Source organism: Sphaerodactylus townsendi, linkage group LG02 (assembly GCF_021028975.2).
Source record: "Sphaerodactylus townsendi isolate TG3544 linkage group LG02, MPM_Stown_v2.3, whole genome shotgun sequence".
In the NCBI taxonomy this organism is placed as follows: Eukaryota; Metazoa; Chordata; class Lepidosauria; order Squamata; family Sphaerodactylidae; genus Sphaerodactylus; species Sphaerodactylus townsendi.
Window position 1 is genome coordinate 73,515,235 of NC_059426.1, and position 22,973 is coordinate 73,538,207.

The 22,973-nt window shown below is 42.1% G+C and overlaps 1 protein-coding gene across 5 annotated transcripts in view; it reads left to right on the forward strand.

The window, feature by feature from the left end:
- Window positions 1-22,973, forward strand: part of DAGLA (diacylglycerol lipase alpha) — a 126,431-nt gene that overhangs the window by 87,824 nt on the left and 15,634 nt on the right. For 4 of the 5 annotated variants that reach the window (XM_048483812.1, XM_048483811.1, XM_048483813.1 and 1 more), the window contains 12 exons: window positions 898-1,036; window positions 4,045-4,132; window positions 6,947-6,994; window positions 8,286-8,420; window positions 10,478-10,555; window positions 11,562-11,686; window positions 14,541-14,697; window positions 16,176-16,259; window positions 16,374-16,451; window positions 18,379-18,459; window positions 20,264-20,406; window positions 21,535-21,603. In XM_048483812.1, coding sequence (XP_048339769.1) covers window positions 898-1,036; window positions 4,045-4,132; window positions 6,947-6,994; window positions 8,286-8,420; window positions 10,478-10,555; window positions 11,562-11,686; window positions 14,541-14,697; window positions 16,176-16,259; window positions 16,374-16,451; window positions 18,379-18,459; window positions 20,264-20,406; window positions 21,535-21,603 — 1,225 coding nt within the window. The remainder of the gene's footprint in view (window positions 1-897; window positions 1,037-4,044; window positions 4,133-6,946; window positions 6,995-8,285; window positions 8,421-10,477; window positions 10,556-11,561; window positions 11,687-14,540; window positions 14,698-16,175; window positions 16,260-16,373; window positions 16,452-18,378; window positions 18,460-20,263; window positions 20,407-21,534; window positions 21,604-22,973) is intronic. The other variant, XM_048483815.1, reaches the window with a different exon arrangement.

The following is a 22,973-nucleotide window of genomic DNA, read 5'->3' on the forward strand; positions in this document are numbered from 1 at the left end:
GCCCTCACTCCCGGTGCTTAAATATAAATGTCACCAATTTGTAATCGTAAAAAGATTATGGAGAGCTCTAGCTGAGTTTTTTTTTAATCTGCTACTTGAAGGTATGCATGCGGATTTATCCACGAACACACATATCACTGTATCTAATAGTAAAACAGCTGGTCTCTCATAAGAACCAAATATTCTCTGGGAGCACAGAATGTTGAGACCAGAGGAAAAGAAGAAAAGGAAAACAAGCTTCTAGCCCCTGGGAGCTTATAGAATCTTGGGCCCCTTCCGCACACGCAGAATAATGCGTTTTCAAACCACTTTCACAACTGTTTGCAAGTGGATTTTGCTATTCCGCACAGCTTCAAAGAGCATTGAAAGCAGTTTGAAAGTGCATTATTCTGCATGTGCGGAAGGAGCCCTGGAGAGGGAGATTTATTTTTTACTTGCGCCATACCTTTTCATTTATCTCAAAATGATTTACAAAAACAGTTAAACCATTACAAATTAAAACCAAACAGAATCATACTCTGCTTTTTTGGCTTTTGGAAGATATGATACAAGTTCCAAATTGTTCCTCCCTCCTGGGATTCTTCACGCTTCTCTCTCTCTCTCTCTCTTTCTCTCTCTCTCTCTCCCCATGTGTGCAGACACACATGCACCCATCCCTAAATCCTTTCATTTCAATTGTATTTGCTATTGGCCTCTTAAATATTTTAAAATGTTAGCCTTTTCAATCTCTGAAGCAATCAGAACATTTGCATAAGAGCTACCTTCACGTTGGTTGGTGAACATCAGGTAGAATAAATGTCAGCGCTTTAGAACAGCTGCATTGATTAAACAAACTTGCCAGGTAAGCCATGTCTGCTTCTGGACTAAACTGTACATTATCCTGTGGTATTTTGCCAGGAATGGTTGTCTGCAACTGGGTTGTCATTCTGAGCGTTTGCATCACTGTCCTATGTGTCTTTGACCCAACCGGACGCACTTTTGTGAAATTACGAGCCACAAAGAGAAGGCAGCGCAACCTAAGGACATATAACTTGAGGTAGGGAAGCACTGGAACAGCACTGCAAGCAAGCGTGAGTCTAATATTTGGTACTGTGTATGTGTTTGTAACCCAAGAGCTATATTTATTGATTTGTTCCATGATTAACAGCTTTTCCTCTTTTGCACTGAACATTTGTTTTTCTGTGCTGCTGTTGCAATCAATTTGAAAAATGGTGTGTGATGACACAGTTTGTGAGGCTGCTATTAGGTTGAGGTTCTTATTGCAAGTTTTTTGGTATTCTCTAAATCAAGGCCAGTAATTGAAATTGGTCTATGTTTTTGTTATGCAGAAAGGTAAATTTTCGCTCTCAACATATAGTTAAACTATTTCATTTTTCAGATGCCTCATTTTCACCGTCAGCCATGTTTTGGTTTGCAGTTCTTCATTGTTTATGCATCATTGCAATAGGATTTGTGAATTGTATGAACAGGTATTGCATGAACATAAGAGGTACACTTCTGAAACAGTGGACTTATCTAGTCTAGTACCCTGTCTCACACAGCAGCCAGACAATTGCTGTGGAGGGTGAATAAACAGGACATAAGACCAGGGCCTTCCCATAATGTTGCTTCCTAGCACTGAGTCACAGATTTACTGCTTCTGGACATGGAGGTTCACTTTAGTCATCTTAGCTAGTAGCCATTTATAGACTCATCTTCAGTGACTATGTCAGATCCGCTTTAAAGCCATCTATAAACCATGAAAGCAGTATATAATGTAAATGAAGCACATGGTTACAGGACTTTTTATTGAACTGCAATAAAATTGTTTGGCATAACTTCAAAAACAGAAGTCTGTGGCCAGTCATTTCTACAAAGGTCAAAGTTTGGTAAATCTAGATTTGAGTCTTTTCTGAAAATGTTTATAAGGTGACAATTTAATACTGGTCTTGGAAATTTGTTTCCAGATCAATCATCAGTACAGCAGTCATCTGACACGTAGGGCCTTTAAGCTTCAGAGGTGTGAGAGACAAGACCATGGCCATGATAGAAGGGGTCCTCAGCGGTCTTCCATTCCAAGAAATGTTTCAGGTTCTTTCTCAGTTTAGTGTTTTTATTGGAGGACTGGAGCATCCTCCACGGGCAATGTGGGACAATGCAGTTCCACAGATTTGATGGTCCCAGGTTATAAGGTTCAGGGTTCGGGTTCAAGGTTAGAGCCAAAACATTGAACTTGATTTGGAATTCCAATGGCACAAGTTCAGCTGTCAAAGCACAAGTGTTATATGTTCTCTCATCGATGTACCAGTGAGGAATCTGGCAGTGCATTCTGGACCAGTTCTAGTTTCCAAGTCAATCTCAAGGGCAGGTCCATATCGAGCAAGTTACAGTAGTCCAGCCTGGAGGTTACTGTCATGTGGATCACTGTGGGTGAGTCAAGGCGGGATAGGTAGGGAGCAAGCTGCCTAACCTGTCAAAGATGGTAGAAGGCAATCCTTGCCATATTGGTGACATGGACCTCCATGGAAAGGGAGGACTCCAAGGTCACACCCAGGCTTTTAACATATGCAGCTGAATGTAATGCCGCATCCCCAAATCTTGGCAACTAAAAGCCCTCTACAGGACTGCCCCAATCCAACCATAGGACCTCCATCTTCAGTGGATTTAACCTCAACCTGCTCTTTTCCAATCAACAAGCCATGTCCTTGAGGCACTGTGCTGGAACACCCAGGGGCAGTGGGCAGCTGGCCATCCATCAGCAGAACAAGCTGGGTGTCATCAGCATGTTGTTGGTAACTCAGTCCAAAGCTCTGATCAAGCTGCTCCAGGGACCACATGTAGCTATTAAACAATATTGTGGAAAAAATGACCCCTTGCAGCCCACCACAAACAAATGGATGCTTCCGGGACATCTGCCCATCATGTGTCACCTGCTCCAATATGAGACCAGAAGATGGCCAAGGGGTCTCCCGTTCCATTACTGTTTCAAGCATCAATGGGAGGTTGTGGAGGAATGACTAGACTTTATCTACAAAGAAACTTGCAAAAGCCTCACAGCCAGGTGCCAGATCATTAATTTTAGATCCCATTGGCAAGAATATCAAAGACTGAATCACATTAAATGTGCTGGATGAGAGCTTGCAGACATAATGGAGGAAGCATATAATCTCTTCTTTGCTGCCTTCACTGCCATCTCATTGGCTTTCATAAATGTCTTTCAAGGCGACAGTTTTGCCCACCTTAACCCAAGTATCAGTCAAGCATGTCAAGTCCACATTTTATGCTACAAGATAATCCTGTGATGTTTTGGACTTATTTTTTATGGACCTGGCACTGCACAACCCCAGTGTCGGAGAAGGGTATAATTTCCAAGGCCCATCACCATCGTGTCTCAGAATGGGACCAAGGTCAGAAGTAGATCGAGCTTGATTATATCTCAACTGCCTTCTCTCATTTGGTCTTCTCCTACAGCTATATCTACCATGTCCCATAATTACTGGAATCTTTGATCCCCATGCCTGCCTCCCTATGATGAAATTAACAGTTCCCTTCTGGGATGTTCACTACAGCCTTCTAAACCCAGTGAAATTAAAGTGGTTCAGTGGACTTAAAAGGGGTTTAACTCTGCTTGTGAATGGACTATTAGTCCCTTCAACTCTCCTGGATAGTATTTCTGGCTACTAATGATGGTGAGCTTCTCCTGTTAAAGAAGGAATATTAGGTTTCACCTTTAAAAATTATCTCATGCCATACCTTGGTGGCATCAATATTGTTTGTAAGTCTCTTGACAGCTGAAGAAATAATAACCTTCAGTAAATTTGCACACCATAATTCTAGTGTTGCTGGATGCTATCTTGCAAACATATTTCCAGAACCATGTACTTGTGTCTCTGGATTGGACCTGAAGTTATAGTACAGGTTATATTGATATATTTATCCTTTGTTATAATTCATCTCTGTTATAGACACTCGATCAATGTTGATTTGGTGTTTCTGTTGGTTTCCTTCTGAGCTGATGCTGTGCATCCACTATTCATGTATAATCATTCCATCTGCTCATTCTAGGCACCGTTTAGAGGAGGGACAGGCTAGCAGCTGGACTCGACGGCTGAAGGTTTTCCTTTGCTGCACTCGGACAAAAGATTCCCAGTCAGTAAGTAGCAACTATCTTTTCCATCAGAGAGTAAATTATTTGTGGCCCATCAAATTCAGGTCTTCTCAGATCATTGCACCATGAGAATTGCCTGGGTCATTAGTAACTCTGCTTCAGATAATGTGTCCTGGAACTCCATGAACCCTTATCTAGAATGTGGTGTGTCAGTCCTTTTGTAGTCTGGTGCACATATGGTTCTGTTTTATGACTGTCCCTTGAATGGTTACCCTCCATTTCAATAACTTTTCTGTGTAACCTTTTCCTGGGTCATTTGTTCAGCACGTTAACAAAAAACTTGGTGTAGAAATGGGACAAGCAACCACCTGGAAAATAGGACCCTTTCTTTCCATTTGGAAAACATAACACCTGGGGTTCTTACAGTTGCCATGGTACACAGCATAGATAGGTTAAAAATAGGGAGAAGCCATCATGAGCTGAGGATGCTATGTGTGTGGTGGGTTCTAATCTGCATTGGATACTCCTCTGCCCCTTTGCAGATACATCCTGAGAGATCACATTTCTGGATGAAGCTCTATGCCTCTTAATGCCTACAACAAATGCTGATTTACAGTGGGTAAGGGCTTGCATCCCTAAGAAACTGAAGTTGCAAATCCACAGAAATGCAGAATAAAATCCTGAAAGAATTAAAGGGTTCACAGAATACCTAGTCGCTTAATTCAGTTTAAAGGTCGTTATCTTTTTTCCTGGTTTTTGTGCCCTGCTTTTTTCTGCCTTTAGGAGTCTCAAAGCAGTTTTCCAACACAATCCCTTCCTCTCTCCACAAGTGGCATCTTGTGAGTTAGTTGAGGCTGAGAGAGTTGTGAGAGAACTGTGACTGGCTGTAGGTCACCCAGCAGGCTACACATAGAGGAGGGGGAAATCAAACCCAGTTCTCCAGATTAGAGTCTGCCGCTCTTAATCATTACACCAAACTGGATCTTGAGCCAAATTCTGTATGAAAATTCAGCAATCTAATGCACATTTTAAAATGTTATGTATTACGTGTACTACAGCATTTCATCATCATTTTGTTCTTCAGAGGCTTCAGTACTTCAGTGGACTTTCATACCTTCGGTCCTCATCTTGAATTAATGTTCATTTTAATACTATTATAAACACATATTTTTTATCTATAGTATAGTTCTGGATTTTAATGATTTCAGTGATGTAATGGTTAGCATTTAATAGTTCACTTGCTGCCTTGGGACATTCCTTTGTGAAAACCTTCTCTTTGCTTGTGTTTTATGTTTTGCTGTAAATTAGGAGAGGTATGCTCTGCGTGAGCAATGGGGATAGCATCCATGAATCAGTAGAGTAGAACTGATAGAGTTCATTAGAGCCTTCATGTGTGCAAAGGGGTACATATGTTGGCTTTGTGCTTGAACATTAGGGGAGGTTTGTGTCCATTTCTAATATCCCATCCAGTCCCCACTGTGCCTGATGCAAGTTACTTGCCCTCCAAGCATATATACAGTTTATGTATTTGCTGTGGAAGACATTGGTGTAACCTTTTAGTATTCACAGGAGCCATATTGCCATGTAAAATGGGGATCTGCCCTGAGACTATTTACCATCTGTATGGGAAATGCAGTAGACTAATGTCGGGGTATGTTTACTTCCATTGTACCCTCCTTGTGAGCTTCCCAGGGGCATCATACTGGCAGCTATTGGACACAAAAAGCTGGCCTAGAGAGAACTTTTAGGCAGTGCTGTATAGTGGATAGCATTGGATTTGAGAGACCTCGGTTGAAATCTCTGCTTAGACATAATATTCAGTGGGTAGCTTTGACTAAGTCAGTTTCTGTAATCATATATTACAAATAGACAAAGTCAAACTTAGTTTATTCTTAAACTGAAGAATAAACCAAGTTTGACTGTCTATTTTTAATCCTTTACTTCTCCATCCTCCTTTGCATGGAGCGGTGATTGAAAACTTCCTAGATCAATCTTACTCCATTGTTGTGTATTGTCCAAATTTGGATTTGCCTCTATCATGAGTCCCATCCTGGTTCCCATGATTCCCTGTGTTAATCAAACTCCCAAATCAGACAGTGCCTTTGGGCAGCTTCTGTAGCAAGAATAGAAACATGGTAGCCAGTAACAAATCCCAACAAAAATGGATAGTTGGTTCTGGTGGGTTTTCCAGGCTGTGTAGCTGTGGTCTGGTGGATTTTGTTCCTAACATTTCACCTGCATCTGTGGCTGGCATCTTCAGAGGTGTATCACAGAGGGAAGTCCGTTTCACACTGTGTCTAGTGAGAAGGGAAAGTTTAGCGGGGTATATGTCCATGTCCCAGAGTGGGAACCAATCAGTAAATGTTTGGGTGGAACTTGCTATGCAAAGGTGTGGTTGAGTGCATTGTATTGCGGGTGGGGTTATCAGTCCATTTTTTACCAGACCACAGCCACACAGCCTGGAAAACCCACCACAACCAGTTGAATCTGGCCGTGAAAGCCTTTGACAAAAATGGATAGTGTTTCTGCTATCACTTGATTGGCTTAATATCACTTAATTGGCTTAGTATCATCTGGAGCAGAAAAAGTGAACCTGTGTAAGGACCGCTAGATTCAAGTCCAGTAGCACCTTAGAGACTACCAGAATTTTTGTCATATGAACTTTTGATTAAGAGAGCTTTGACTCTCAAAAGGTCTCATCTCAAAAATCTTGTTGGTCTCTGAGGTGCTACTGGACTCAAATCTAGCTGTTCTGTTGCTGGCCAGCACAGCTGTCCTCTGAAACTATCTAAGTAAGAGAGTGTCGTCACAGAAAAAATTACAAAACCCTGAACTGAGAGTTATATTTCTCTTTCCCAGGAACAAGTAAGGGAAGAGGAGGTTCCTTATGGGACAGGCTCAGAATCTGTAAGCCATTAAGCCAGGGAAATAGTTTATCCTGGTTGTGTTAACCTTCTCCTCTGTTTTATCTGTTCTGCATTTGTCCCCTCTGAATGAAATCCTTCCGTTGTCTTTATTTCTCCCCTGCAGTTGCATCCACCTTCCCTTCTTGTTCTGTTTTCCCCAAATAAAAATAGAACTTGTTGTTTAAGAGAACCTGTGTCATAACCAGCCCACTCAGGTATAAAAAGGATTGGAGGATGTGTAGGCCAACTCTTAAATGAGCCAAGCTGCATGTTTAACTGAATGAAGTGCCAGTGATGGAGAGAGGTAGAAGTAGGCCTGTCAGACTGCCTCAGATCTCAGACTGATAGGGGGTGGCAGTTACCCAATAAGTGTGAGCGGGCTAGTGTTTCAGAAGTGAGCAATAGCCAAATGACCCCCAGGGAGGACGGGGAATTAGAATACTCCATCTCCAGCTCCCCATTTTCTTTCGGGGTCTGTGGCAGCCTCATCCTTAGTAACTGGAATTCTAGGTTCATACCTATATGTCATCAAGTTACAACCTACTCAAGGTGACCTCAGCAAGGATCTTTCCAGATCCTCACTTTCCAAGGGAGGAGCACATGTTAGTTACCATTGCCTTCCTCTGCAGAGCCTCACTTTCCAGAGCCTCACTTTCCAAGTGAGAAGCACATGTTGGTTACCATTGCCTTCATCTGCAGATCCTTCCTTGGCGCTCTTCCTTCCAAGTACTTAGCGTCCGAGATCTGGCAAGATCAGTCCATACCATGCTACCTTCTGTCCCTGTAACTGGGATTCTAAACCAGGATTAAAGCATTGTGCAAAATCCCAGTTCCTGGGAAAAGAACAAACTACAGTTTGTTAAAATGCTATGATTATACGCCACAACATGTTGGAGTTTGATTTTCATAACCAGGAAATCTTCTGTCATGGCTGTGAGGACCTGAGTGGAAGGGGGAATAAGGAGGGAGTGTGATACTGCGAATAAATCAAGCTTTTGCTCATAGTAAACAAATTGTTACTTCCAAGACTGATAAGTTTAAATACCATCTTTAATGTCTTGGAGAAAAGCAAGGACATAAATGTGATAAATAAATTCATCCACCAAGATTCCAAGATGGAATCTATAAATAGCATACCTCAAATAAGGAAGAAAGTTAAGTAGGTAAAGCCTACTTAAAACCGACGTTTTTGGATGTCTGTCAGTTAAGTCTTGACCACTAGGCTAGTGTCTTCTTGCTCTCACATTTTGTCTTAAGTGGATTTTTCACTCTTTCCTTTTTGGATTTTTCAGGATGCATATTCTGAGATTGCATATCTCTTTGCTGAGTTTTTCCGAGACCTTGACATAGTTCCATCTGATATTATAGCAGGCTTGGTACTTCTACGTCAACGGCAGAGAGCAAAACGCAGTGCAGTGCTGGATGAAGTGAGTATATGGAACGTTTTGTGGGTGCTTTTTGATTCCTAAAACACAGAGATTACTAGCACGTTTACCTGACATAGAATCATGTACTCTGATGTGTTTCAGTATTGAAGATCACTAAATCTTTGCCTTATCTATATAAAAATCTATCAGTGTATTTTTCTGCTGACAGGTAATCTTCCCAAACTACTGGACCGATTGCTTTGAAATTTTCACACAACGTCGCATTCGTGTGCGGCCAGGTTTCCATACTGTTTCCACACCTCCTGTTGTGTACATGTCTCAACCGTGCCAGTTATTGTGTACATGCCACACCTGTGACAGTTGGAACCACAGTTCTGTTCCACAATAGCGCCATCTGCTGGCCGTCAAAGCAACACCCTCTGATACAAGGGAGCCAACCATGCCTTCCTTGAAAACCACTGCCTTATGGAGTGAAAGGAATGGGGAGGGCCATCTTCACATGGCCCGCCCACCCTAGCGGAGGAAGGGGAAGGTGAGGGAGGGTCCAGGGGTTTGCTGGACTAAATGCTCTGAAATTTGAACACAACGTAGCTCATGCCTCCCAGCGTGTTTTACACTAGATAATTCGCCTGCAAGGGAAGGGAGTGAAAGAGACAGGACCAGTCACCTGCACGTGGCCCACCCACCCTAGCAGAGGAAGGGGAACATTAGGGAGGGACCGGCCGGGTTGCCATGCAAGGGAACGGGAGAGAGGGAGGGGAGCGAGGGGCCCCTTGCCCCTCCCCTCCCTTGCAAGCATTGTGCAATGACACATGTTCGAACCGTTCACTTCCCCTTTTCTTCCTTTTCCACTTCACCAGACTCAGCCACAGCAACACGTGGCCGGGCCCGCTAGTTCTTATTAAGAGTCCGTTATTTGTGATGTTTTGCAATAAAATAACATATATATTTTTTAACCTGAGGTCTGCAAAGCTTCACATTTGGTGATTTAAACTTCAGAAACATTTTGCTGTTAGAATGGGAAATATTCATGTTTTTTTTCACATGCCATGCTTTCAGCTCTGCTACTTAATGTAACATGTCATTACATCTGTGGAAAATTGGTTCCTTCATTAGCCTTGCAGTGATTGGGATCCACTGGCACATTTTTTTTTGTATAGAAGAATAGAACGTGACTTTCTTATTTTCCCTATCCCCTTTATGTCCAAAATATCTTCTGAAATTTTGTTTCTGGGGGTTGTCTGGCATTTCTAACTATGGGGACAGGGGTGAGAACATTGCATTCTGTGTGCTGAAATCCTTCAGGCCATGGCAGTGCTCCAGAATATTAAGTTAGTAGATGGTTGATTTGTCTTGAGCATCTACTGTAGGAAAAAAAGTCATGGCACTTGTGTGTAGAGTAATGGCAAATGCTTCAAATGATTATACTATGTTTAGTATGGAATATGTTGTTCCTGGAAACATGCCAGTAAGTATGCTTAGCTTCCATTCTTTTACCAGTGACTATCTGGGAGATGGAATGTAAATAGTCAGCAGTGTATTCCACAATGTAGAGTAGAATGTAGCTGAAACTCTGGTGGTGGGGAAGTAATATAAGTGTCAGGGCAGAGTCCAAATGAGAGTCACTCAGTGACAAATTCATTGACAACTGCTAATTGTTATTTTCAGTTCTGAGGCTAAAGCTGAATGAAAAGAGATTATTAGAACCAATATTAAATGAGAAATAGAAGAATAAAGAGAGCAAAATGTTGCAGAATGCACGGAAGAACCTGGATGATAGAAACTCTAGGGTACTGGATTAGGAGTCCAGGTTCAAAAGCTGATTTACTGAGTGTCCTGTGATCAGTCATTCTCTCTTAGTCTGACCCTCTGCATATTGTTGTGGTTGTATAAAAATGGAGCAGGGGAGAACTCCCTACGCTTTTCACAGGAGTAGAATAAAAATATGATTGATAGATAGAAAGAACTTTAATTTTTAATCTGCAGTATTGCAAATCAAGAACTTTAATTTTTAATCTGCAGTATTGCAAATCAAGTATATTTCAGTCATTTGCTCTCATTCTAACATGTTTATATGTGTGTATGTGATTTTTCAGGCAAATAATGATATTCTAGCCTTCTTGTCAGGAATGCCAGTTACCAGGAACACCAAATATCTGGATCTGAAAAACTCAGTAAGTCATCAGCTTTTAATGCTAACTGAATACTGTCAAACAGTGTACACTAGGTTAACACACCCAATCAATCATTTGTTATAGCTCTGGTGGAAACTCTTCTACACTAATCATACAAATCAAAGTTGGAGCAACCTGTTAGAGTACGAGTACACATACAATTTGTCCCTTGACTGAAGGAAGGAGCAGATGTTGTTTGAAAAGCTGATGAGTATCAATTGCGATCATTTCTTGATTTTGCCCATATCCACCTGCCACTGCTATACCACTAGTTCCTCCCAGGTGCCTGTTCAGTCAATGAAACTGGAACTGGCAGCACAAATTGTCCTGTACTTTATTTTCAAGCTCAGTAACACAGCATAACATGATCTAGTCCTTTAAAGTTAATGAGACAGTAAGCTGTGTACACAATCTCCGTGGCACTGCAACCTGGAGATGACTTTGCAGAGTTACTCATGCCAGTCCTGCTTTCTCCACTGCCTTCAAGTTTCTGAAATGGTTCCAGTGATCTATCAGCTGCTGCAAATAACTGTTCACATGAGCAGTGTAGCACTCGAATAGCAAATTCACATGAGATCTCTCTTGTTAGTCATTGGAATCATTTCTTTCTTGGTTCTTCTTAGTTCTAACCCTCATGGTCATTTTTGAGTAATGAAATGTGATTCACCATGTACAGTATGCCTGCCAGGCTGGTTATGATTCCTTAGATCACACCCTTTTACTGGAGGTGGGGGGGTGGGGTGGCGGGCAGGGGGGCTCCTCTGACTTGCTGTTAAGTTATGTACCAGTGAAAAGTAAACACAGATCTAGGAGAAACTCTTAGCTGGTGAAGAAACCCAAAACAACTTCCTTCCCTGTTGGAGTTCTCTGGCTGCAGGAGGTAATGCTTTGTTAGAGAAACCCCAAATAATTTCATTATTACTTCTTGGAATGTATGAAATGCCATTGAGAAAGACACATCCCCAGTTATGCCATTAGGATACTTTATTTCTCTTGTTTCTTCCAGCAAGAGATGCTGCGCTATAAGGAGGTCTGTTACTATATGCTTTTTGCATTGGCTGCTTATGGCTGGCCCATGTACCTGATGAGGAAACCTACCTGTGGGCTCTGTCGCCTGGCCAGATCCTGCTCGTAAGTACTCATCCAGGCTTTCTATGTTTCCTTAGGATTTCCTTTATCTCCATCTAGCCATTTCCTCACTTCTCACTTCTCACTTCCCCTTCCTTCTTCCTTTATTACCAGCATTTCTTTAGCATATCTAATTTTTGATTGAGTCTATCATTATTGATGGATCCTGCCTCTTGAAGTTTCCGGAAGCGTGTGAGATAGGAGTAGGGGTAGAGTTGTTGCCTCCAGGTGCTTTGTCACCTGTGCATATCCTCATTGTCCATGTGGGTGTGGATTAGACAGCCCCCTCTGTTGAGTGAGAGGGGCCAGCATTCTGATGCAGCTTACCAGGCACCAGCATAGCCCTTCATCTGAAAGCTTTCTCCAATCCTACTTTCAGGTTATGAACCTAGGAGCTTAAAATCAGTGAGTGGATGGCAGGTCTGAATTATCTTGCTACAGTTGGCCTTATGTAGAAAAATAAGCAAGAAACACTATTTATTCAAAATACTTCATCAATTTAATCAGTAGCTGAAATGAAGGAGCATTTCTGTCTGAGACTGGAGGTTCTCCGGTGGCGTCTGGGACTGCTGTGTCTTCCAAGATTCCTTTACTCGCAGCAAAGGAACAGGGATGTTGAACTCATTCGTTAGAAGGGCCAGATATGGCATAGATGTGATTTGTTTGGGTTGGGCTGGGCTGGGCTATGGGGTGGGGGGGAGGGCGGGGGAGTTGCCAGCTCAGATCAGCACTGGGAAGAGGGTGGTGACTGCCACAACTGGCAAGCCCACAGGAGGCTTGCCAACCCAGATCAGCACAAGGGGGGGGGGGGCTACCTCAGTTGGTGAGCCTGCAGCCAGCCCTGATTGGTACTGGCAGGGGTGTGTGGGCTCATCAGGTCAGATTGGAAGCACGGGGAGGGGGCGGGTGACTGCCTGGACTGGTGAGTCTGAACTGGTGAGCCTGGACTGGCGAACCTAGAATGGCACTGGGAGAAGTTGTCAGCACTGAGAGAGGGGCTGGTGCAGCTGGTGAGCCCAAAGTGGACTTGCCAGGCCTGATTAGGAACAGGGGATGGATGCCTGCACAGGCAAGTCCACTGTGGGCTTGCCAGGCTAGATCAGGAGTTGGGGTGGGAGGTGTTTGCCTCAGCTCGCTTGCAAGCCTGGTAAGCCCTCTCAAGGGACTAGATCAGGGGTAGGGAACCTGCGGCTCTCCAGATGTTCAGGAACTACAATTCCCATCAGCCTCTGTCAGCATGGCCAATTGGCCATGCTGGTAGGGGCTGATGGGAATTGTAGTTCCTGAACATCTGGAGAGCCGCAGGTTCCCTACCCCTGGACTAGATTCAGTCCCTAGGCCACATGTTTGACACCCCTACTCTAGAGGAAGCTTCAGGACAGTGAGTTTTAGGACAGTGAGGACCACCCAATTCCTCCTGCCCTGCCACTGCCCAGGCCATCCACACACTCCTTGGGCACTGCCCAGGCCATCCACACACTCCTCCTCCGCTTGTTCTTGGCTGCTTCTGACATCATGCTGAATTTGAGAAGCAAGAGCCTCTGAAGCTCATTACAAAGCCAGGAACCATTTGCAATGTTTGTCGGCAGCTTCAACCTTCAGAAGCAGGCAGGGATCATCTGTGTTATGCTGCACTTGGAAGGCACTCTCAAAGTGAAAAACTAGGCAGTCTCTCTCAACTCCCTGTGCTCAACCTGAGGTTAGTATTGGAGAGGGGGCTGCTTTGCAGTTGCTTTCTCCTTCCCCTCTGCATCCACCTCTCTGCTGTCTCTGCATCTTCCCTTCCCACCCTTTGGCATCCCAGCAAGTGCAGTGGGCAGTTGGCTTCTGCCTCTTGGTTGATGCTGCTGGGTGATGGGTACAACTACTTTGATGGGCCTGGGATGAAAGTGATCAGGATGGCACAGGATTCTCAGCTGCTGGTACTCGGAAGGGAAGTGAGGAAAAAGGAGGTCGATATGAGCAACATCAGTGCATGCTGGAAAAAATGAGCCACACAGCTAAGATACATACCCCAAAGAGAGGAGGGACTTTTATGAGTGAGTTTGAAGACCCTTATATATCATCAACGATGGTATCAGGAGAGCAGATTCCAGTCATTGGTCAGTTAAAATACCTTATGATAGCAGGGAACATGCTGTCCTGAAGTTGGTCCTTTATAGTCTCAGGCTTATCTTCTGCATCATTGAGTCTATTTAGGAGGATTCTGTCAGGACAGGATAATCCATTCCAAGTTTTTTTGGAAGATGTGGCTTTGTTCAGATGCCACATTCTCAGTCCTCCAAACCATGAAGAACTGGAAACATTCCATGTGCTTATGGGCTCCCTCCACCTCCCTCCCTCCTCCATTCATTTATAAAATTATAGCTCATCATGATAACTGTACTTGGAAAACTATAGCTAGTGCTAACCAGGAATTGCCTCCAAACCATATGATTGGCAGATCAGCTTCAAATCATGATTTTCAGGCATAGTTTCCTACTTAGTGGCCAATGTAGGTTACGTGATTTGAATGTCAGGGCACATTTTTATTGTGCAACCCAAGAAAGTGAAGAAGGAATCCCAGTGTGAGAGACCTGACGGGGGAAGAGAGAGTACATGATCCTGATCTACCAAACCATGGTTAAAGGTTTGGAAATTGGATGCTGGAATTAAACTAATGTGTCAACAATGGGGAAATCTTGTCTCTTTTTATGAGGATGCTGTTAAACCTAAAATAAATACATTTTAATCAATATGCCATCTAACTTCTGAGGATGTAGAGCTCTTGACTGTCTTCCTTGTGATAGTCTTCCCTAGATTCTTCATACTTTCCCCCTTTACAAGTGACAGTTCAACCATACTTTTTCTTTTAAAGATGCTGCTGCCTCTACCCCTCTCGACCCCGGTATGCACCTGGTGTCACTATCGAGGAAGATAATTGCTGTGGCTGCAATGCTATTGCCATCCGTCGCCATTTCCTTGATGAAAACATGACTTCGGTGGACATTGTGTACACTTCCTGTCATGATGCGGTGAGGACTGTGTGGGACCTTCCCTCTCTTGGGGAAGATTCCTGAGGCAGTTGAGCAATGTGCTAAGCAAATAGATTTAGTATATGGATTTAGTATATCGCCATCTTGTATATAATTGTATAGAATGCATGGGGTATTTACATAAATTGAATAGATTTTTTTAAAAACCTGAAGTTACCATTGGTACTATTCAAATAGGTCATTACAAGCAGGGGACACCCAAGAACTCAGGGGCATCTTGTTTTTCCTTCCCCAACTATTTTCATTTTCCCTTCTCTGAAAGCACTCATAGCTTCTCCCCTTTTCCTACTTCCTTCTCTCCCTCCCACCTGCTAGCCAACCTCCCTTTATCTTCTCCCCATCTTCAGCTTTACCTCCTTCCCTTCCCCTGATAGCCTTTCCCTGGGAAAACTCTGTGTGGCTCTGAGTTCTCAGCTGGACCAGGGCTACTTGCACAGTGCTGGATGCTGGTCTGGGACCAGTTGTGAGGTAGGGAACATGCAAGTACTTCCAAGAGGCCCCTTGCTTTCCCCTGTATCCCCCTCCCCACACTATTTCCTCTTTCCTTCCTCCTGGCAGCCCCCCATATCCTCACCTTTGCCTGCTTTCTTTTTCTCTTTCCCTGCTACCCACAAACCAACCTCACCTTCATCCATATTTATTATTTATTTATTTTGTGCATATTCCACAGTGAGTACTCAAAGTAGTTAGCATAATTCTCATCTCCTCTGTTTTTTCCTCACGACAACTCTACAAAATAGATTTGGCTCAGCCTGTGTGATTGGTGCAAGGTGATTTGTGATTTGGCTCAGCCTGTGTGATTGGTGCAAGGTGAACTATGTGATTGGTGCAGTGAACTTTCAGACTGGTGATTTGAATCTGGGTGTCTCAGATCCTAGTCTGAAACTCTAACCACAACACCACACTTGCTTTCATGTGATGGCTGTTGGTGAACACTAGCAAGCTTCCAGCTCGGGTGAGTCATGTAAATTGAATGGTAGCAAGTCACTTGGAGATAATAGCTTGGCCTGGCCCCAGCAGTGCTATAAAGGGCCTTGTCCCCCACCATCTTTTACTGACAGAAATCAACACTTCAACTGGCAATACTGTTTATAGTTGGCTGGCAGCAGCTACAGAGAGCATGTGTTTTGTAAAGCTGCAGGCATTGCTTCTATTGTGTGGGGCAGGGGGTGTTACCCCCCCCCCCCCTAGTATATATGTGTGTGTGTGTGTGTGTTTTAAAGATTTCAGATTTTTCTACAAGTCTGAGGCTCATAGAAAGATCTGCTTGTGTATTCATAAATTTAGTCTCTGGATTGAACTATCCACAGATTTGGCCATTTTGAGAATTAGACATATTGGTGGTGGTGGTGGTGGTGGTGGTGATATTGTACAGGTGTAAGGTTAGCTACAAAATATTGCTCTTCTGTTACACTTCATAAGTCAGGTGGTTATTTCACATGTTGTATTTCCTTCAGGTCTATGAAACTCCTTTCTATGTGGCTGTGGATCATGAGAAGAAGAAAGTGGTCATCAGTATCCGAGGAACTTTGTCTCCAAAGGTGACATTTGTGTCCTGCTTATACTTCCCCATATACCAATTTGAGCTCTATTTGGAGGAAACTGCAACTATTCAAGCAAATCATAAGCTTCTGTTAGAGATTAATCTTCCCCAGGATGCTCTGACAGATCTAACTGGAGATGCTGAGCGCCTCCCAGTGGAAGGTCACCATGGAACTTGGCTTGGGCACAAGGTATTCAGAACATTCTTCTGATTTTAGTTAATTAATCCTTCACTTCCACTCACTTTTGGTCAATTTTCCTTGAAAGGCATTTGATTGAAAACAGTCTTTTCTCATTGCATGGAAGGTGCTACAGGATAGCAACTTGTTATTGTTTTTACTGTTCCTGTTAAATAGCTCTGGAAATTGTGGTTGTTCAGGCTCCTTGTCAAAAGAGACAGAGAATGTGTTATTAAATTACTTTCTCTGAGTAAAATCACCTCATTCGATTTGGGGATGTGGAATATTGGAAACTTAAATTGAAGTGGAGGTGGCAAAAACCAGTTTTCCGGATGGAATGCACTGTCTGCGGTGCCAACTAGTATTACCATTTGTGTTCTTGAAGCCACATCCACTCCAAGATCCTATTCGAATCCAGCAATGTGAGTTGGCTAAAACACCACAAAGTTATTTATGGATGCTGTGTAACCCCTAACGAAATTAAGAAAAGAGGATCTTGTACATAATGATAAGCATTAAAGGTCTAGGAGAGAAAAGGGAGATATTTTTCATGCATGGTGGACATTTATTGAAAGGGGAACACAGAGTTTTTGAAACTATTTTGTCAAGGAGAACATCATATATATGATTGTATGTATATATATAAATTTAATTGGTCCTGTTGTATGTCAGCAACAGTTCTTTTTATCATGTGCATCATAATTAAATTGTATAAATGTATTATGTAGTACCAAAACAGAGGTCAGGACTCAATGATTTGTCTGCCCAAATGCACTATGAAACCAGAGTGTCCTCATATCTCTTCATGAATATAACAAGCTTTTATTATTATTATTATTATTATTATTATTATTATTATTATTATTATTATTATTATTATTATTATTATTATTATTATTTATTGGGTTTATAGAGCCAGTAGGTCTATAAACCCACCAGGTAGAACAAATGTTATATTTACTGCAGCTGTTATTATGTCAGTGCCTACCAATCAATGTAATCTCATAGCTGTAGAAATTTATAAAATAAATCTACAAAACGAATCTGGCAGATTAAAAATGTCATACTTCTGTATGGCAAAATGACTTTTGGACTTAAGCAGGCTCTTGCACAGGTTAAGAACAGATGCCTCTGTGGAAGCATACTTAAGTGTAAGGGGTTTGGACATTGTGACTGGCATTGCATTTCTGAAGCTTTTATAGTGTTTTAATGATGTCAGATTAAAGTCATGCTGGTGGTTTCACAGCTTCAGCATTTTGAAGGCACAAAAGTTTTCTGCTTTACTTTCAATACATTTTTGCTTGAAAGAATTAACAATAGCTCAAAACCACGTTTGTAAATACATAGCTGTTACATGTACTGGTAGAAGCCTTCAATAAGATTTTTCTTTCCTCTTTGGAATTTGCTGTTGGCAACTGCATTTTATGCTATTGTAATTGATTTCATCCAGTAGCCATATTCCACTTTCAAACAATGGCAGTCTCTACCCTTTCTCCCTTAAATGATTAAAGGTAGCCCTTTTCTCACCATTTACTTGTTCTTAGAGATTATAGGCAGAATTGTATAGAAGATGTGAACATTTATAGTTGCCCAAATTGTAATGTTCCATTTAGACCAGTTAATTCATATTTCACAATATTGACATTTTTTTCTAGTTCTTAACATTCTGTGCCATATTGGTAGACAGTCCGAAGATTCCTAACTGCCCAATTCCAGTTACGTTGGTTGAAACTAAGCCTCATTAAAATCAAATGAATTAATGAATCCCGGGTAATTTTTGTTGGAACCCGGGTGTATATCTGAAACTCCCATATGATTTTTATTAGGACTAAGGTGAATAACTTACAGTTAGGTCTTAAAGGACTCAAATACCTATGCTTCAATGTGCTTCTTTGCTAAAATGTTTGTTTGCCTTTCTGCTTTGGCACTTCATTTTTAGGGGATGGTGTTGTCTGCTGAATACATCAAAAAGAAACTGGAGCAGGAAATGGTGCTCTCTCAGGCATTTGGTCGTGATTTGGTGAGTCTTTGTGCAATATGTTCTGGAAAGAGGATTCACATTTCCATCCGTGTATTTGATCCAAACCCCCATAACCAGAACTCAGACTGCAGGCAGTATCTTAACTTTCTTCCCCTTCTGTCTTATCCTCCCATGACCCATTCTTCCTCCCAACTGCAAACCTCTCCTGCATAGATCCAACATTGTTCCCAAGGAGCCACTGGTCTTTAGGAACCATTTTAAAGGCTGGGTCTTTGAGAAAGACAGGGAAAGAGCTAAGATCAATGAGTTGTACTCTACTTCACTTGTGGAAGTTTGGAGCCAACCCATGATTTCCAGTTAACTATTGAAGGTTAAGTCTGAATTACTAGATCCCACTATATTCATCTCAAAACCTGGAAGAATTGTTGATGTCCTTGACCATTAGATGGATAAGCCATTGTTCTGAAAAACAGTGCAGGAAAACTTAAATAATTAAACTATGTAATGAAGACAAATGACAAATGAAGACAGCTGTCTAAAATAAATAAAATAAATCTAAAATAAAGAAGGTTGTTGAAAAAGTTCTTGTCACAAAGTTCTAAAAACAAAGCTAGAATTCAATTCTACATATTGTTCTGATAGTTTACTCGAGCCTTGTAACAAATCGCACACAAGCAGAGTAAATTAACATTTTCGTTATATCAGTCTGCATGCAGTATCTTTACTTTTTTTATTTGGTGATAGTAGACAATGTGAATATATTGTCTAGATAAACTATGTATTATTTAAGAACTTAGTAAAACTCAGAACAAGAAAACAGTCCATGAGTGCCACAGACAAACAACATTTATAAGGAGATTAACATAATCCCATGGTGTTCTGCAATCTTTTGTCTTTCTTTTGCATCAGTCAATGTGAAAGTAGTGAATGGGAAAGAATGTGTGTAATTTTGTTGAGGAAAACATGATTGTGTTGAACTGTTTCTGTAAGGCCCTTTCCGCATGGGCCTCTATGCGCCCCCACGCCGGCAAGAATTCTGCCAGCGTGGGGGTGGAAGCCGTTCACACGCAAGCGTGCGAGCGGCCCCAGCAGAGGCCGCCAGAGAGGCGACTCCGATGGAGCGCCTCTTCCCTCTCCCACTTACCTTGTCGTTGTCGTTGCCCTGCTGGCCTCCTAAACCCCGCCCACGCTGCCCTCCGACCTCCAGGGGTCGGAGGACAGCGAGGGAGGGACTTAGGAGGCCAACAGGGCGAATTTACAGCCGCATAAGTAAGGAAAGGGAAGGGGAACAGCTGTTCCCCGGGCGTTCTGTTCGCATCAGCTGAAGAGCAGCTGTTCCCTCAAAACAACCCTTTAAAGGGTTGTTTTAGAACGCCTGACGCCATCCTGAGGAGGAGGAGCCGAATCGGCGCTGCTGCGTTTCAGCAGCGCCGCCTGTGCGAACGGCAGCCTGGGAACGGCGTTTTTGCCGTTCCCAGGCCGCCTTTTTTGGCCCGTGCGGAAACAGCCTAAGTAAAATACTTTTTAGTATGCAAGTTATGAGGGTCTACTAAGCTCAGGGTTTACATTGTTTTAGGAAAAGCTTGCTATCTGCCCACCCTTGTCTGAGGTGATCTGTGGGATGCCTGTTTCTAAAATTAGATGTGGAAATATCAGAGAGCCTTCCAGAGATAAGATTTCATCAAGAAACTGCTCTTGGGAGGATTTGGTCTCTTGTTGGCTGCATTGTTGGTTAGATGATGAATTTAGGAGTGCCTGGGTGTGTACTAGAAGTGACAAGAAATATGCATATACAGGAAGGATTTCCAAATCCTTCAGATCTTAACCGGGTTTTGTTTTTCAGGGCAGAGGAACAAAACACTATGGCCTCATTGTGGTAGGTCATTCCCTGGGAGCAGGCACAGCTGCCATTTTATCCTTTTTGCTGCGACCACAGTATCCATCTTTAAAATGCTATGCCTATTCTCCCCCTGGTGGGCTTTTAAGGTAGGTGTTTATGTAACCTCAGCTTGTGGGTTCTGTGGGGCAGTACTTGGAATGAGTTGCAACAACAATTTTTAAACAACAAAATGGTTTACTTTTCTTTACAATTAACACTTTTAAAACATCAACATTTAACGTTACAATTCAAGGTCCTGTTCAGGTTGCATTTCAAGTCCTTCTATTTACAGTCTACTGATATTGCCAAGTCCAAATTCTTCTTTGCAAGTTGGCTGGCTCCTGAAGACTCCAAGGGCTTGATGAACAGGTTGCAACATGATGAAGGTCTCCAGGAGAACTCTCACCCATTACAACCACAAAAGAAAACCCTTAACAAGGTGTTAAGGGCTTATAGAAATCAAGGTCCGAGTCTGGTACCCTTGTCTTCTGCAAAGAGCTCTTGCAGCCTTTCTGCTGCTCTGAGTCTCCACCCCCTTACTGGGTCAACCCATTCTGGGCCAACCCATTCTGGGCATGGGGGTTACATTTACATTTAGTAAATAAAGAGACTGGTGAATTGCAGTCACTGATAATTAAATTTTAATTTCGGTTGTGCCATCAGTAGAGACAGCAGTAGAGACAGCAGTATTGGGCATGATATTCTTCCGGTAAGTAATTAGAAATAAATGATGGGAAGCATTTTAAGGCAGGAATTTAAGTTGGGTCCCACTGTGGCTGCATTCAGATGTCATACCAGCTTGTCAAGCTGATATAAAACCTGACTGTTCATGAGTGCCTCTGTTCGAGCCCTGAGCCTGATGGACAGGATCCTGATTTAAAACTTGTTCCATGTTTTGTGTCATTTTGGTTGGTTGAGTGATCCATATTTGAGCCTATCATGTTTAATTGATTTTTAAAGTTATATTTCTAGATTAGTAATATATAAAAGCCTGTATAAAACAGATATCTAAAACCACCATTTATTATTAGAAGTGTATGCCTTGGAAATTTTCAGCCTTGTGCACTAAACCCTTCCACGATGGATCTGTTGGATGTCTGAATCAGAGGAAATCGCTATTTCATTGTTAGTCAGATGTTTAGAAATGGGACCATTTTTTATTAACTAGATACTTAGTGTGTCTTTCTGCATGTCCGTTTTCACCAACTTATTTTTTGCCCCTGTTTCTCTTCTAGTGAAGATGCCATGGAGTACTCCAAAGAGTTTGTGACTGCAGTTGTACTGGGCAAGGATCTAGTACCTAGGCAAGTCAAAAAGTCTGGAGCTTCTAATGTCTGCAAGCTTATCGTGTACCAAAGCTATCTGTTTCTTATCTTAAAGCTCCTTGTTTGTATGTGTATGTCCAGTTTCCCAGTTACCAATTCTCACAAGCTTCTTGCTTATCCCTCTCTTCCTAGTTGTCTGTATCTTTAGTTGAACATTTGCATTGATGCACCATACACCTGTGTGTTGGCATGTCCCTCCCCCATATTACAGTTGCTTATATAACTAGAAAAATCCAATATTCTGAACCCACAATCATGTTCACTGACATCTGATACATCTGTGCCATTTCCTTAGTTATCTGTGCTGTCATTTACACCTTTGTACTCTCTCCCAGGTCACTTCTGAGCCATCTGACACCTGTGAACTGCCTCCTGGCTATATCCGCTGTGTCATCTCCCACGTGTGCACTATATCTTGAGCTATGAGTGTTTTCATCTCACACCTGTCTTTGTATTATGTGAGCTGTGTCATCTTACACTTGTGTACTGTGTGCTGAGTTGTTCATATTGTATCATCTCATCTCACACTTAATTTGTGATGTCATCCTTACCTGTGTGTGTTTCATCTAATACAGTTTCAAAGTTGTTGTATAATTTTCTTTTCACAAATCACATGCTAATTTAACAGTTCCCATGGGCTTGGTGGATAGACTGTGGTTAAGAAACACTTCATAGTGCTTTTAACTGGTAGAAGTAAAAGCAGTTCCCATATAATTCTCAAGTGGGTGATTGGTAGTTTGTCATGTGGAGGCAGATCTAACTACTAACAAGAGTGCAGAATAAGGAGCCTGAGAGTGGCAACATGCATTGTGAGCTGCAGTCAAGTCAAAATTCTGTAAACAGATCCTCTCAGCAAAAAGGTTATCAAAAGCTTTAGAAATCATTTCTGTTATTTGTCCGGAAAAAGAAATAGGACACTGTAGGATCATAATATTTGTCCAAGGCTATAGAATAGCAGGATTCCATTGGCTTTAGTTTAATCAGTCATATCTATATTCTTAATTTCCCCATGAAGATAGAGATACCCTTTATTTTCACCTTATCTTCTAAGTTCTGTGTATGAAAAATACTGAAAGTTTTTTTTTTATTTATCTTGTATGAAAATATCTCCCATTTGTACATCTGTGGTAATTTGAATAGTGGACCTTTAGGTGATCAAACTGTGTGGGATCTGAAGTTTTTGAACTGTTTTCTTAGGTACATGGACCAGTTACACTCCCTCACCTCAATTTCTCTAGTCTTTGTCATTTCATAATTCTGTGTCACAAGTTTTCTGTATTTTTAGTAAACAGTCTTTACTTTTGCTTGTGGATTTTTCCATTTGGTCACCTGCTTATGTCTTTCTGATG